Source organism: Papio anubis, chromosome 15 (genome assembly GCF_008728515.1).
Source record: "Papio anubis isolate 15944 chromosome 15, Panubis1.0, whole genome shotgun sequence".
NCBI classification, from domain to species: domain Eukaryota; kingdom Metazoa; phylum Chordata; class Mammalia; order Primates; family Cercopithecidae; genus Papio; species Papio anubis.
The window spans coordinates 22,364,921-22,382,261 of NC_044990.1; the positions used below are offsets into that span (position 1 = coordinate 22,364,921).

A 17,341-nucleotide genomic window follows, 5' to 3' on the forward strand; every position below is an offset into this window, starting at 1 on the left:
ACCCTGCTCCTGAGTCAACACCACCACCAGTGAGACCAAACACACAGCCATCAGCAGGGGCCCCCTATCTCCTCGCAGCTACACTGTCTCTGCCACTGTAGTGAATGCCTGCAGGGAGGCAAGCACCCCAGGACTCATGAGCACTCTGCTGCAGCTGATGAGTTGCACCCCACTGCACTGCTACTACTGCTGCTGCTGGCATGCACAAACAAGAATGGATCCTGCTATCACTGCACTACTGACCACTTTGGCTGACATAACCCATCCGAGTATAGTGACCAGCAGTCTGGGAGCACCTTGGCACCCCCAGCACAGTGGATTCCTAACCTCGAGGGGCCAGAGAACAAAACTGGGGCCTGATACAAGTCCTCTAGAGTTACAGCACACAGTCCAAGAGTTGGGAGCAGAGTGTTGGCCCTTCAAATCTTCCAGAAATGAAGCTAGTCAGATGAATCCACCTAATATAACAATCAAACCCTCAAGATCATCAAATAGGATAAAAGAAAAAAAAAACCATCCAAAGGTCAGCAGCTCAAAGATTGAAGGAGCATAAGCCCATAAAGATGAGGAAGAACCAGTACAAAACCCTGATAACCCCAAAAGCCAAAGTGCCTTCTTTCTTCCAAATGACCACATCACCTCCCCAGCAATGATTCTGAACTGGGCTGAAATGGCTTAAATGACAGAAATAGAATTCAGAGTATGGGAAGGAAGGTCATTAAGCTACAGAAGTATGTTAAAACCCAGTCTAAGGAAGCCAAGAATCATGATAAAACAATACAGGAGCTGACAGACAAAATAGCCAGTATAGAAAAGAACCTAAGTGACCTGATAGAGCTGAAAAACACACTACAAGAATTTCATAATGCTATCACAAATATTAATAGCAGAATAGACCAAGCAAAAGAAAGAATCTCTGAGATTGAAGACTGGCTTTCTAAAATAAGACAGTCAGACAAGAATAAAGAAAAAAATAATTAAAAGGAAAGAACAAAACTCTGAGAAATATTTAATTATGTAAAGAGACCAAGTCTATGACTCATTAGAGTCCTTGAAAGAGATGAGGAGAATGGAACCAATTTGGAAAACATATTTCAGGATATCATTTATGAGAACTTCCCCAACCTACCTAGAGAGGCCGACATTCAAATTCAGGAAGTGCAGAGAACCCCAGTAAGACGCTTCACAAGAAGATCATCCCCAAGACACATAATTTTCAGATTCTCCAAGGTTGAAATGAAAGGAAAAAATGTTATAGACAGCTAGTGAGAAAGGTCAGATCACCTACAAAGGGATACCCATCAGACTAACAGTGGACCTCTCAGCAGAAACCCTACAAGCAGAAGAGACTGGGGACCAATATTCAAAACTTTTACAGAAAAGAAATTCCAACCCAGAATTTCATATCCAGCCAAATTAAGCTTTATAAACAAAGGAGAAATAAGATCCTTTTCAGATAAGCAAATGCTGAGGGAGTTCATTACCACAAGACCTCCCTTACAAGAGCTCCTGAGGAAAGCACTAAATATGGAAATGAAACACCAGAGACAGCCACCACAAAAACACACTGAAGTACACAGACTAGTTACACTATAAGGCAACCACATAAACAAGTCTGCAAAATAACCAGTTACCATCATGATGACAGGATCAAATCTACGCATATCAATACTAACCTTGAATGTAAATGGGCTAAATGCCCCAGTTAAAAGGGACAGAGTGGCAAGCTGGATAAAGAACTAAGATCCATTGGTATGCTGTCTTCAAGAGACTCATCTCACATGCAGTGACACACATAGACTCAAAATAAAGGGATAGAGGAAAATCCACTAAGCAAATGGAAAAACAGAAAAAAAAAATCAGGTGTTGCAATCCTAGTTTCACACAAAACAGACTTTAAAACAGCAAAGATTTAAAAAGACAAAGAAAGGCATTACATAATGGTAAAGGATTCAATTCAACAATAAGACCTAACTATCCTAAATATATACGCACCCAACACAGGAGCACCCAGATTCATAAAGTAAGTTCTTAGAGACCTTCAAAGAGACTTAGACTCCCACACAATAATGGTGGGAGATTCTAACACCCCACTGAAAATATTAGACAGATCATCAAGAGAGAAAATAAATAAAGATATTTAGGACCTGAACTCAACATGAGATCAAAAGAATCTGACAGACATCTACAGAACTCTCCATTCCAAAACAGCAGAATATACATTATTCTCATCGCCACATGGCACATATTCTAAAATCAATCACATAATCAGAAATAAAACATTCCACAGCAAATGCGAAATAACTGAATTCATAACAATCTCTTGGACTACAGCACAATCAAATTAGAAATGAAGACTAAGAAATTCACCCAAAACCATACAATTACACGGAAATTGAAAATTGAATAACCTGCTCCTGAACGATTTTTGAGTAAATTATGAAATTAAGGCAGAAATCAAGAAGTTATTTGAAACTAATGAGAACAAAGATACCAGAATCTCTGGGACACAGCTAAGGGCAGTATTAAGAGGGAAATTTATAGCACTAAATGCCCACATCAAAAAGTTAGAAAGATCTCAATTTAACAACCTAACATCATGACTAAAAGAACTAGAGAACCAAAAGCAAACCAAGCCCAAAGCTAGTAGAAGACAATAACCAAAATCAAAGCTGAAGGAGACTGAGACCAAAAAAACCCTTCAAAAAGATCAGTGAATCCAAGAGCTGGCTTTTTGAAAAAATTAATAAAACAGATAAACTCTTAGCTAGACTAATAAAGAAGAAAATAGAGAAGATCAAAATAAACCTAATCAGAAATGAGAAGGTGGATATTACTACTGACCCCACAGAAATACAAATAACCATATGAGAATATTGTGAACACCCCTATACACATAAACGAGGAAATCTAGAAGAAATGGATAAATTCCTAGACACATACACCCTCCCAAGACTGAACCAGGAAGAAATCGAATCCCTGAACAGACCAATAACAAGCTCTGGAATTAATTCAGTAATAAATAGCCTACTAACTGAAAAAAGCCCAGTACCAGATGGGTTCACAGCTGAATTCTACCAGATGTACAAAGAAGAGCTGGTACTATTCCTGCCAAAACTATTCCCAAAAATTGAGGAGGAGGGACTCCTCCCTAACTCATTCTATGAGGCGAAAATCATCCTGATACCAAAACCTGAAAGAATCATAACAAAAAGGAAACTTCAGGCCAACATCCTTGATGAACATTGATGCAAAAATCCTCAACAAAATACTGTCAAACTGAATCCAGAAGCACAACAAAAAGCTTGTCCATCACCATCAAGTAGGCGTTATATCTGGGATGCAAGTTTGGTTCAATATATGCAAATCAATAAATATGATTCATCATATAAACAGAACTGAAGACAAACACAACATGAATTATCTCAATAGATGCAGAAAAGGCTGTCAATACAATTTAACAACCATTCATGTTAAAAACTCTCAATAAACTGAGTATTGAAGGAACATACCTGAAAATAATAAGAGCCATCTATGACAAATCCAAAGCCAACATCATACTCCATGGGCAAAACCCAGAGGCATTCCTCTTGAAAACCAGCAAAAGACAAGGATCCCCTCTCTCACTACTCTTAGTTGACATAGTATTCGAAGTCCTGGCCAGAGCAATCAGGCAAGAGAAAGAAATAAAACATATACAAACAAGAAGAGAGGAAGTCAAACTAGCCCTGTTTGCAGACGACATGATGCTATATCTAGAAAACCCAACAGTCCTGGCCCAAAAGCTTCTTAAGCTGATAAACAACTTCAGCAAAGTCTCAGGATACAAAATCAATATGCAAAAATCACTAGCACTTCTATATAACACCAATCAAGCTGAGAGCCAAATCCCATTCACAATTGCCCCTCACACACACACCCCTAGGAATACAGCTAACGAGGGAGGTAAAAGATCTTTACAAGTAGAACTATAAAATAAATCAGAGATGACAAACAAATGGAAAAACATTCCATGCTCATGGGTAGGAAGAATCAATATCATTAAAATGGCCATACTATCCAAAGCAATGTATAGATTTGATGCTATTCCTATTAAACTACCAATGACATTCTTCACATGGCTAGAAAAAACTATTTTTAAATTCCTATGGAACCAAAAGGGAGTCCAAATAGCCAAGGCAATTCTAAGCCAAAAGAACAAAGCTGGAGGCATCATGCTACCTGACTTCAAACTATAATACAGGACTACAGTAACCAAAACAGCATGGTACTGGTACAAAAACAGACACATAGACCAATGGAACAGAATAGATAACCCAGAAATAAGACCATGCATCTACTACTATCTGATCTTTGACAAAGCTGACAAAAACAAGCACTGAGGAAGACTCCCTATTCAACAAATGGTGCTGGGATTACTGGTTAGCCATGTGCAGAAGATTGAAGCTGTACCCCTCCCTTACACCATACACAAAAATTAACTCAAGATGGGTTAAAGACTTAAATATGAAACCCAAACTATAAAAAATCCTAGAAGACAACCTAGGCAATACCATTCTGGACATAGGAATGGGCAAATATTTCATGATGAAGATGCCAAAAGCAATTGCAACAAAAGCAAAAGTTGACAAATGGGATCTAATTAAACTAAAGAGCTTCTGCATACCAAAATAAACGATCAACAGAGTAAACAGAAAACCTACACAATGAGAGAAAATTTTTGCAAACTATACATCTGACAAAGGTCTAATATCCAGCATTTATAAGAAGCTTAAACAAATTTACGAGAAAAAATCAAACAACCCCATTAAAAAGTGGGCAAAGGAAATAAACAGATGCTTTTCAAAAGAAGACATACATGTGGACAACAATCATATAAAAAAAAGTTCAGCATCATGAATCATCAGGGAAATGTAAATCAAAACCACAATGAGATACCATCATCACTATTATCAAAAAGTAAAACAACAACAACAACAACAACAAAAAACCCATGCTAACAAGGTTGCAGAGAAAAAGAACACTAATACACTGTTGGTGGGAGTGTAAATTAGTTCAACTATTGTGGAAGACAGTATGGCAATTCCTCAGACTCAAAAACAGAGTAACATTCAACCCAGCAATCCCATTACTGATTATATACCCAAAGGAATATAAATCATTCTATCAAAAAGACACATACATGTGTAAGTGCATTGCAGCAATATTCACAATAGCAAAGACATGGAATCAACCTAAATGCCCATCAATGGTAGTCTGGATAAAGAAAATGTGGTACATATACACCATGAAATACTATGCAGCCATAAAAAGGAATGAGATTATGTCCTTTGCAGGAACATGAATGGAGCTGGAGGCCACTATCCTAAGTGAATTAATACAGGAACAGAAAACCAAATACTGGATGTTCTCACTTATAAGTGGGAGCTAAATGATGAGAACACATGGACACATAGAGGGAAACAACACACACTGGAGCCTATCAGAAATAACATACACAGGAGGGTGAGAGGAGGGAAAGGATCAGGAAAAATAACTAATGGGTACTAGGCTTAATACCTGGGTATTGAAATAATCTGTACAACAAACTATGACAGAAATTTACCTATATAACAAACTTGCACATGTACCTCTGAACTTAAAAGTTAAATTAAGGCCGGGCACGGTGGCTCATGCCTGTAATCCCAGCACTTTGGGAGGTCGAGGTGGGCGGATCACGAGGTCAGGAGATCGAGACCATCCTGGCTAACATGGTGAAACCTCATCTCTACTAAAAATACAAAACATTAGCGCGGTGTGGTGGTGGGTGCCTGTGGTCCCAGCTACTCGGGAGGCTGAGGCAGGGGAATGGCATGAATCCAGAAGGCAGAGCTTGCAGTGAGCGGAGATCACGCCACTGCACTCCAGCCAGGGTGATGGAGTGAGACTCTGTCTCAAAAAAAAAGTTAAATAATAATAAAAAAAATCTCTGAATAATTTGTTTTCATTTTTAAAACTTTGTTGCAGGATATCTGACAAAAATTGGTGAACTGTATGGTATGTGAATTTTAGTGAAGCTGTTTATAAAAATCAGAATAGTGGCTATTTGATAAAAAGGGTAGAAGACAACTTTCTGGACATGCTGGGAAAGTTCTATATCTTGATCTAGGTAATACCAACATAAATATATGTACATATTAGTCCAAATAAATCAAGCTATCCATTTATAATTTGTGTACTCACTCTTATGACAATTATACCTCAATAAAATATGTTACTGTAAAAAAATTACAAGGTAATTTCACATTTCTTTCCAAAGTGCTTTTAGCAATTCACACTCACAAGAATACTGTATTAAAATTCCCATGCTCAACATCTTACCAACTGTAATACTGATAATCAGATGGGCTAAACATGGAACTTCACTGTGGTTTTAATTATCAGTCTCTTATTGTTAATGAGGATGGTCATATTTTTCTTTATTTCTGATATTCATGTTTTAGAAAAATGGTCTTTTTATACCATTTGCCCAATGTTTCACTGATTTGACATTTTCTTATCTCTTTCTTATCACATACATGTGTTATAATAATCTAGAATGGAGTCTTGTTCTTTCTCTTGTTATGGTGTATTCCCATAATCTGAAAATTTACGGCATAGTCAAAACTAAAGATATTTAACCACAGAATTTATGGAGTGTTTTTCTCTTTTAAAATAAATGCTTTTCCGACACAAATTGTTAAGTTTTTCTCCTATGTTGTACTCAATACTCAGAAGTGTGTATGTGTGTGTGTGTGCATGCTCATGTGTGTATTATCAGGTAGAAATCCAGTTTTAGTTCAACATTTTTCTTTATTTTTCCATAAAGGTAATCTATTTTGTTTTTACCATTCATGCATGCATAATTTCTGGATTCTTTTTTTCATTAATATTTTTTTTTCTGGCTGGGCGTGGTGGCTCACACCTGTAAAATCAGCACTTTGGGAGACTGAGGCAGGTGGATCACCTGAGGTCAGGAGTTTGGGACCAGCCTGGTCAACATGGTGAAACCCCATCTCTACTAAAAATACAAAAATTAGCCAGGTGTGGTGGTACGTGCCTGTAATCCCAGTTACCTGGGAGGCTAAGACAGGAGAAAGGCTGGAACCTGGGAGGCCAAGGCTGCAGTGAGCTGAGTTCACACCACCATACTCCAGTCTGGCCAACAGAGCAAGATCCCTTCTCAAAAATAAAGAAAAAAATAATAATAATAATAATAAGATTTTTTTTCTACTTTTATACCACTAATACACTGTCTTACTATTTATTGCTTTATAATGAACCTTAATGTCTACAAGGGCAAAAAAAACCCATTATTTGTTTAGATTCCTAGTAAACTATAAGGTAAAATCATGATATTTTTTAATAGCGAATATGTAAAGATGAGGGTTTTTATCTTTAATTTCCTCAGATGCTTTGTATTGTGTCAAATTAGTCAAAAGCAAGTTGAATCATGCATACTTTTATTTTCCAAATTAATGTATTCAGGTGAAAATTATTTGCCCTTAATAGCATATTATTTTACATTTCTGTTCACCATTCATCTAAACAATAATGACTATAGAAGTCCACAGGCGGCACCACAACACATTAAGAATTTAATTTACTCTGACTTTCAATTTTGCATATTTTCAGTTTGTTTTTTTTTAACTTGACTCTTGATAACCGCGAATAGGAAGTCAGAGAGGTTTGGAAAGACAATTATTTCCATTGTGTTTTATTCTATTCTGAGGGGTCTTTGATGTCTAAGAATGGGCAGCCTCTTTGACTACACAGCTGCTTTCTAGCCATTAATTGGGTATCATGTTCTTAGTGGAATGAGAACAACCTGGAAGAACCCTGGCCCAGATTTGAACAGGAGTGAATGCTTGCATTGTTTGAACACATTCACATATTTGAACATCTTTGAATGAGGGCGTTATCTCTAGTTATCTATTGATGATTTGTATTTACTAAATTTTATAGTTCTTATTCTTCAGCTGTTTTGAGTATTGAGAGTAAATTATGGAAATATGAATATAGCGTAAGTTTAAAAAACGGTCCCATAAAACATTGAAATCTAGATAATTAAGACTTACCTCTATTTCTTTTCTTAATTTTTCATGTGTCTTTTTTTCTTCCTCAAGAAAACAAGTTTTCTCAATGATAGATTCTTTTACAGTTAAAATTTTATCCTTTAACTTTGTAATGTCTTCCTGTATGTTGACAACATTTGAAATATAGAAGTCAAAAAAGGATGATCAATATAAACCCAATATTTCAGTGTTTCTCTAATTTAAGAAAACTAGCCAAATCAAAATTTAGTTTTGATAAATAGCATTAGAATATTACTTCTATAGGTATACAAAAATAAAGAACTGTTACTTAAAGAAAATGTGAAGAAACCTTACATTTGAAACAGAACTAAAAACCAAATGAAATAAGACAAAAAGGAAAGTGGTACTTATGGTGGCAATTGCCCAACAACAGTGTAAAGACACTTTTTAATTCTCTAGCAAGAAATGATCAATATTTTAAGTTGGTGTCTTCTATCGTCTTTAAATAACAGAGAAATAGTAAGATGCTTAAGGTTCAATTGTTAATTTAGATTGCTTGCATAACAGCGTTAAGTGTACTAAATTGATTTGAATTGGTCTGGATCCATTGGCATAGAAGCTAAGGCTTCAACATTTTTGTGAATTACATTTTCTACAACAATGGACAATGGATTACAGATTAATTCTTCACTGTGATTTTATTTGACCATGTATTTTTATAAATCCAGGGGATTTGTGGATGTTTCCTTTACGCATTTGAGCATCTAAGGTAGTTGTTATAGAACACATGTACTTATTCCAAGTTTTTTTCAATTGTGACAATAGTTTCTGAATGTAATAGAACAGCTATGGGCATTTTATTAACTTCACAATAAATTTACCATTTAATGTATGTACTTGCAAAAAAGGAGTTATAGAAAAAATAGTTTTACTAAGTAATTTTCCACACCTGTACTTGTGTTATTCGGTTCCCTCCTGGATTTTGAAGATCTTGCATAAGTTCTTCTTTCATCGTCTTTAATTTTTTAACAAAATCTCGTTTTTCATGGAGTTCGGTCATAAATGACCATTTGCTTTCTACTTCTCCCAAACTATTTTTATGTGCTTTTATTTTTGCATAATATGCATTATATTTTATCATGTGTTCCTCAAAATCTTCTTGGGCTGTTTCTATGTCAAATTTAAGCTTTACATTTTCTGAATGTAAGGATTTGATTTGAGTTTCCAGGCTATCACAGTGAAGTTTGGTATTCTGTATGGCAGCATCTTGTTGATAAATTTGTCTTTCTGTTCCTTTAGTTTCTGCAGAGATAGCTGCTATTTGTTTTTCAAGCTCATGAAGTTCATTCTGTAATATATTTTAACATTATCATTATTTATTCAAAATTTTAAACATGAGAGGAAAATCAATGTTTTAATCCATACGAATATAGGAAAAATCACTCATAAAAATATATTTATCAGATGTTAAAAATTGATGAATAAAAGGAAACATGCAATAAACACTATTTTATAATTTCAGAAGGAATCTCAGTTACATATTTTTTAATGTTCATCTAATTCTAAATATTAAAATCTCATGTTTTATCTTGACATTTTATATATGTAAGATACTTTATAATAATTTTACTAATTTATTTACAGGCATCAGAAGTACACACTCAGGAAAGACAATATGATAAAAAATGATAAAGCCCTGAGTTAACAATCAAAAGATCTAGGTTCTAACACCCTTATTGCTATTTACTAGTTTGTATGATCATGCATAACAAACTTTGTTACCCCATTCAAACTACACTTTTCTCCATTTGTAAAATGAGTATAAAGATATTTACTTTGCCTCCCTGGGGCATTTTGCATTCCTAACTGCTGCCTTCTTTTTAAAGCCTAGTTTTCACACCACCAGTCTTTTCCGGTTCTCCTTAGAAATTTCTGAGAATTCCTTCTCAATCTCAACAGTTCCTTCAAATATAGGTCTTCATCATAATTTCCTCTTCTCACTCTCTATATATGCTCCTTGGGTAATTTCATCCAACTTTACATATTCAGCTACATATCTGCTGATGATTCACAGAATGTAAGTGGCTGCTGAGTTCTACACCCAGCCGCCACTGGCCACCTCAAATTCACCATATCCAAAAATTGAATGAATCCTTTCTACAACACAGCCAATTACTCCTTGTATCAATTATCTGTTGCCAGAACTACAAAACCTCAGTAGCATACAATAATACATAAGTATATACTGCTGACATGACTAGGAGCAGCTGAGGTTGTCTAGGTAGTTCATAAGCCTGGGAGAAGCAAGGGTTGGCTAGGTGGTTCTGCTGATCTTGGTTGAATCTGCCCAAGTGTCTGGGGATTGGCTGATTGTAAGATGATTTAAATTGGCTTTAACTGGGCTGACAGGGGTGTCTTGGCTTTGCTTTATATGTATCTTCTCCTCCAATGGGCCAACCCAGGCATGTCATGATAATAGTAGATGCAGAAGAGTGAAATTCAGTTATGGAAGAGTTTTTTAAAGCTTTTGTTTGAGTCATATCTGATAACACCCCAGCTAGTCACATAATCAAACCCAGAGTCAAGGGGTGGAAGTGTGTCCATCCATTATGGGAAAGCATTATAATATATGGCAAAGGGTACGGATAGACTAAGGGATGAAAAATTGGGACCAAAAATGCAAATTATCACACTCCTATGTTCCCCAACTTAGTTAATGGTAAGGTGAGAACCTCTGATTTTATAACCAATTAGTCAGTATGGGTAGCCTGGGACTTGTGACTGGCACATGAAGCAGGGGCAGTCTTATGGGACTGAACCCTTTATCTTCTGGGAGCTGATGCTAAATCCAGATAGATACAGTAGTCCCTCCTTATCTAGGCGGAGTATGTTCCAAGACCTCCGTGGATGCCTGAAACCATGGACAGTACTGAACTCTATATATACTATGTTTTTTTTTCCTATACATACATACCTATGATAAAGTTTAACATATAAATTAGGCACAATAAGATAATAACAACGGAATAATTATAATGATATACTATAAGTTATGTGAATGTGGTCTCTCTCTCCTATCTTATTGTACTGTACTCAGATGGCAGCAGCTTCTTTATTGGCAGACTTGGTCTCTCCTTAATTTTTATATTTTTCAGTCCAAACCTGTTTCTGAATCTGTGTGACCATCCCTTACTTAGTGTCACTTATTTCAGAAAATCCCTTGCTGAGGTCTTCATATAGACTTAGTGCCTTCTGGAGCAACATGTGGCCGTTATTTGGAACATGTTTTCTGTTCATGTCTTCCACCCAGAAATTTAATGTCTTTTTCATCTTAACTAAGCACTATTACACACTGTGTCCATAACTTCTGCAGTTTGAGGTGCAACAGCAAAATTAACAGGAATTTCTTTTTCTCTTTTTTTTGGAGATGGAATCTCTGAGTCTTGTTCTGTTGCCCAGGCTGGAGTGCAGTGGTGTGATCTCAGCTCACTGCAACCTCTGCCTCCCAGGTTCAAGTGATTGGCCAGCCTCAGCCTTCCAAGTAGCTGGGATTACAGGCGTGCACCACCATGCCTGGCTGTTTTGTATTTTTAGTAGAGACAGGGTTTCACCATATTGGCCAGGCTGGTCTCGAACTCCCGACCTCAAGTTATCCATCTGCCTCGGCCTCCCAAAGTGCTGGGATTACAGGAGTGAGCCACCACGCCCAGCCAGGAATTTATTTTTCCTTCTTTACAACTTCACAGATGGATGATTTGTCCTTACCATAGATTTTAGCAACTTCAGTGTATGATATTTTTCTTTCCTTTAAGTTGAGAACTTTCACCTTCTCACTTAAAGTAAGTACTTTACAGCTTCTCTTTGACATATCTGAATTGCCAGCATCACTACGCTGATACTTTGGGGCCATTAAGTAAAATAAGGTTTAGTTAAACATAAGCACTGCGATACTGCCACAATCAATCTGATAACTGAGACGACTACTAAGTGACTAAAGAACGGGTAGCTCATATGGCATAGATGTGCTGGACAAAAGGATGACTCATGTCCCAGGCAGGATGGAGCAGGACAGTGCGAGATTTCATCGTGCTACCCAGAATGACTTGCAATTTTAAATTTACAGATTGTTTATTTCTGTAATCTTCCATTTAATACTTTTAGAATTCAGCTCACTGTGGCTAACTGAAACTGCAAAAGCAAAACTGCAAATAAGGGAAAACTGTTGTAGTGTCAGAACAGAATCCAATCATTGGACACACAGTTGGCATCCAGAGAATCAGAAAATTGGTTGTTAGTGTTAGAAAATGTCCCAGGTAGTGTAAGATTTCCAACACTTTTCTTCTTCAAAATTGTTTTGGATATTCTAAGTCCTTTGCATTTCCATATGACTTTTAGAATTAGCCTATGTATTTCTCTCCCAAAAGCCTCCTGAAATTTTGACTGGGACTGCGTTTCATGTATAAATAAAACTGAGAGAACTAACATATTAGCAATACTGAGTCTTCTGTTTCATAAAAATGACATACCTCTACATTTAAGCCTTCTTTAATTTTTCTCACCAATGTTTTACAGTGTTCAGCATACTGGTCTTTAAACCTTTTGTTAAATTTGCCCCTAAGTATTGAATAGTTTTGATGGCATTGTAAGTAGTATTGCTTTTGAAGTTTTAATTTCTGATTTTCTCTTGCCAATGTGTAGAAATACACTATATTTTTGTATATTAATCTTGTGCCCTGCAATCTTTCTAACCTCACTTATTAGTTCTAGTAGCTTTTTATAGCTTCCTTGGGATTTTATTTAAATAAAAAATAATGTCATCTGTGAATAAAAACAGCTTTACTTCTTTCTTTCTAAACTGAATGAGTTTTTCTTCTTTTACTTGCATAGCTATACTGGCTTGAACTGCCAGTACCATCTTGAATAGAAGTAAGAGGAGACATCTTTGTCTTGTTCCTGATCTTAGGAGAAAAACATTCATTATTTCACCAGTAAGTATGTGGTTGGTTAGAGAATTTATGTAGCTATTCTTCCTTAGATTAAGGAAGTTCCCTTTTATTTCCAATTAGCTGAGAGTTTTTATCATGAATGGATATTGGATTATAATAAGTGCTTTTTATGTATCTAGAATTCTTTCTAAAATATAAATTTAATTATTTGCTTCTTGCTTAAAATCTGTCAAATGCTTCTCATCAACTTTAAAGTTGAAGTTTCTTATCGTGGTATATATCTTCCATGATTATTCAAAACGTACTGTAATTTACTTTACCATCAAACTACTTATGGTTCTAGGAATGTACCAATGCTATTTCAGGCCTCTGCAAATATCCTCTGTGAATATCCTTAGGTCCTTTTTATTTTGAATATTATCTTCCTTACTCCCTAACCTTTAAACTTGTCCTAGATACCTAATCATTCAGATGAACTCCAGCTGCCATTTAAAACTCAACTGAAACATCATTTATTTTGGGATCACTCTCTCTCTAGTGTTAAATCTGTGTTGCGTTCATGCCTCTATCATTGACACTACTACTCTACATGTAATTATTTGTTTACTTCTTTGTCTTCCCAACAGATGGTAAGTAACATAAGAGAGAAGACAATGTTCAGCAAAATGCTTAACACAAAGTAGGCTCTCAATATAAATGGAATAAAGTCTATGAAACTCTTTGAAGACTGAAAAGTTTTACAAAATAATTTCTTTACAAAACTATGACACTAGTTTTTGAATCACATTCTACTGTATAGCTGTATTCTTTTCTAGAAGTGACTAACATAATACAAATATTTATAAGAAATCCATATCACCATATTACAATTATTGTCATCATGTATCTGCTGATGCACTTAAAGCCAATGATACTTAAAGCCAATGTCAAATAGGGCCCTACCAGTACCATGTCCACCTGGTCCCCACCAAACACATTAACTCATTTAATCCTCATGAAAAGCTTATGGGCACGTCCTATTGTTATCTCTATTTTACAACTAAGGAAACAGGAGCACAACAAATTCAATCACGGAACAAGAAGTAGTAAATCTGGCCATTTGAACTAGGCAGTTCGGCTCCTGAGCCTATTCTTCTCATTTCTATGATATATTTAATAACAATCGTTACAGAGCACAAGATACTGTTTTCATTTTCATTTCTTTAGTCATATTCACATAGCATAGTTATATCTAATTATGTTGCATGTGAAGACCAAGTATGGCTCCCAAATTCCCTGTAGTAGGATTATAAATATATTTAAAAAGGAAAGGAACATAGAGGGAGGCTACTTGAAATGTTCACTGACAACAAATAACTCACAATCCATAGCTTTACAAACACTGGCTTAAAACTTAACATTCCTTCAATTCAGCATTTTAGGAAAAACTATCAAATAAGGGAATGTAAAATAATTCTATCTAACATGTTAGGTTTTATATGCCTATCCTACAGTTGCAATGACACTGTTGAATCTTTATATGTTGGGAGTGTAAAATTTTCCATAAAACTGGAATACTCTCCCTAAGTAAACTTTACTTAGGGAGAACAGAATAATTGACAGAGAATAACTTTAAAAGTGACTCCCAATAATAAGTATTTTTAATAACCTCCTGGTCATTTACTTTTAAAGAAAGTCAAGACATTTAAAAGACTATATAAAGAAGTTACCTTCAAATTGAACAGAACTTTTTTGTTTTTTTCTATCTCTGATGCTTGTGATTGTTGTTGCTTTGCAACTTTCTCTACAGCATCAGCTAACGAACTTGTGTCTTGGTTATCTACAATTAGACAAAAGAATAAAGTATATAATAAAAATTAAAATACAGCTATTTTAAGAAAGTTATGTTTCTTTACTCAAAATCATTAAATATTTGATGCTTTTGCCTCTAAACTAAATTTAGAATTAGGAATTTTCCCTTGCTGATATAAACAAAACCAAAAGTAAAGGCAACAATAATAAGCAATTCAAAGTCGCCTACTGCAATGTTATACCTGTTCCTTTATGGAACAGTATAAATATTTTGATTGTCCTAATTTTTTTATCCACACCACTTGCACATATACTATAATTATAGTGCTACCATAACAGCTCTATAGCAATTACAGTTGATGCATTCTCATTATAATTCTGTATTTTCAGGTTAGTATGCCTTTTTTAAACACTGTATATGTTTGTCCCGGCTAAATGTAACTGCTTCCATCTATTCTAATTTGCTATCAATTTTAACACAATTATCCTACCAGACTACTTTTTTTGTTGTTGCTGATCTTTTAATTATTCATTTCTTAAGACTGTTTCATCACCTTTTTTAGGAAATCCTTGACTCTTCCTTTCTTTGTTGTCTGACATTTTCTGTGTCTGTAATCTCCTCTTTTCCCCTTTTTGATTTACCTTCTTTACTCCTACTCAATAATCTATATTGATAATCTTTCACTTTTGTTTTTTCCTGTTGTATACTGGTGACCCTGAAAGGTAAATTAATTGTCAAACATGTCACAGGGATGTCAATGACATTTCATCATTAGTGCCAAGAATTAGAATACAATAGTTAAGTGATTTTGGAATGAAAGTAGAACTGTATTTGAATTTTGCTGCTTCTGCTTTTCCACTGTTGTGACCTTGAGTAAGTTTCTTAACTTCTTTGATCCTCAGTACCTCATCTTTAAAACTTTATAAAGCTGTTCTAATAATTAAAGTAATATATGTAGCATGCTTAGAACAGTACCTGATATACACTGCATAATTATTTTGGGTTAGTATTAATAGTATGTAACTCCAGTACTATGAGGAAATAGATTCTGAGACTATAACCAGAATCTGTGAGAAATGATATCAACAATGATTAACAATTTCTGCTATGGGTGTGGAATCCAGGGAATATAGCACTCCTGTCCAGTGCTATTCTGGACACAGTAAGCCCTAAGCAAATTTTGATCTACTCTTCATTTAGGAGTAACGATAGGAGGAATAAGTATTTTTCTCCTTAAATCACTAAATACCTTTCTAAAGATCAATTACAAAGATCCATGTATCAGTTACATGTGTCTAAAAAAATTTAAAGGATTGAAACCTGATATATATGCAACAAAAAAGACAAGCAAAGTTAAATTGTTTCCTGTGTAGAGATCAAATCTATCTAGAAATACACATCCAAGCTAAAGAAATTATGAGGGCTTACCTAGCAGATTATCATAACCATTCCTTGAAATTTATAATTCTTTCCTGTTCCTTCATGTCACTTCCTTCAACTCTCACTTCAAACCTACTCCTTCCTGAAGTCTTCCCTGAAGCTGAGCCATTTACTCCGTTCACGTTACATACTTTTTGCTCAACACACAGAAATGTCCCAGATTAGTGCTAATGAATCCAAACCTGATTTTCTCTCTAGCGCTTTCATTTGGGTTTCACCGTCACAGACTTCATCCTTAAATATATCCACCTTGAAAAATGCATGCCCTCTACATTTATACTTTCAGTATATACTGTCAGTTCTCTCAATTAATTACAATGGTAAAAACTTATACTTACTTTGTGCTAGTCACTGCTGTTCCAAGTGCTTTAGATTAAAAAAAAATTATATAGTGTTTATTCTGTGCCAGATGGTATTCAAAGAACTTTACAAATAGTAACTCATTTAACCCTATAAGGTAGATATTATTACAATTCTCATTTTACGAAAAAAAGTACAGTGAGGTACACAAATAGATATAAGAATTTATCCAAAGAGAGCCATTAAATGTAAGACATGTGATTTGAATTCAAGTATTTTGGTTCCAAAGTTCATGCTCTTAATGCTAGACTATGATAGACTACCAAGATTATGACTTTTTATGGGAAGAATTGTGTCTTCCATATATCACTCCAGAATAAAACTAGAGTCATCCCACAGTATATGCAGGGGATTGGTTCCAAGTCACCCCCTTCCCCACTTCATATCAAAATCTGTGCATATTCAAGTCCCAAAGTCAGTGCTTCAGAACCCACTTACATGAAAACTTGGCCCTCCTTACATGGGGATTTCAAGTCCCGCATATACTGTATATTTGATCCGAGTTTGGCTGAAAATACCCACGGGTAAGTGAACCTGCACAGTTCAAACCCGGGTTGTTCAAGGGTCCACTACATTTTGTATTCCTATGATGCTAAAACATCACTTTAATCAACTTACTCTTTCTATTCCCACTACTACCATCTACATTTCTTCTTTGGGAAACTATTCTGGTAAAGTGCATTTATAGAGCTGCTGCAGCTCCAACAGGCCTCCAATGGACTAAGGAGACAATTTGCATGCCTGAAGAG

The 17,341-nt window shown here is 35.4% G+C and overlaps 1 protein-coding gene across 12 annotated transcripts in view; it reads right to left on the reverse strand.

Annotated features, from left to right (window-relative positions):
* Nucleotides 1-17,341, reverse strand: part of CCDC122 (coiled-coil domain containing 122) — a 39,515-nt gene that overhangs the window by 13,609 nt on the left and 8,565 nt on the right. For 7 of the 12 annotated variants that reach the window (XR_002518337.2, XM_021929590.1, XM_021929593.1 and 4 more), the window contains 5 exons: nucleotides 16,571-16,598; nucleotides 15,346-15,507; nucleotides 14,710-14,819; nucleotides 9,004-9,402; nucleotides 8,097-8,213 (listed from right to left, as the gene is read on the reverse strand). Coding sequence is in view for 11 of the 12 variants with exons in the window: in XM_021929590.1 (XP_021785282.1) it covers nucleotides 8,097-8,213; nucleotides 9,004-9,402; nucleotides 14,710-14,819; nucleotides 15,346-15,391 (672 nt within the window). In the remaining variant the exon portion in view is untranslated. The other 5 variants (XM_021929597.2, XM_021929595.2, XM_021929596.2 and 2 more) reach the window with 3 other exon arrangements.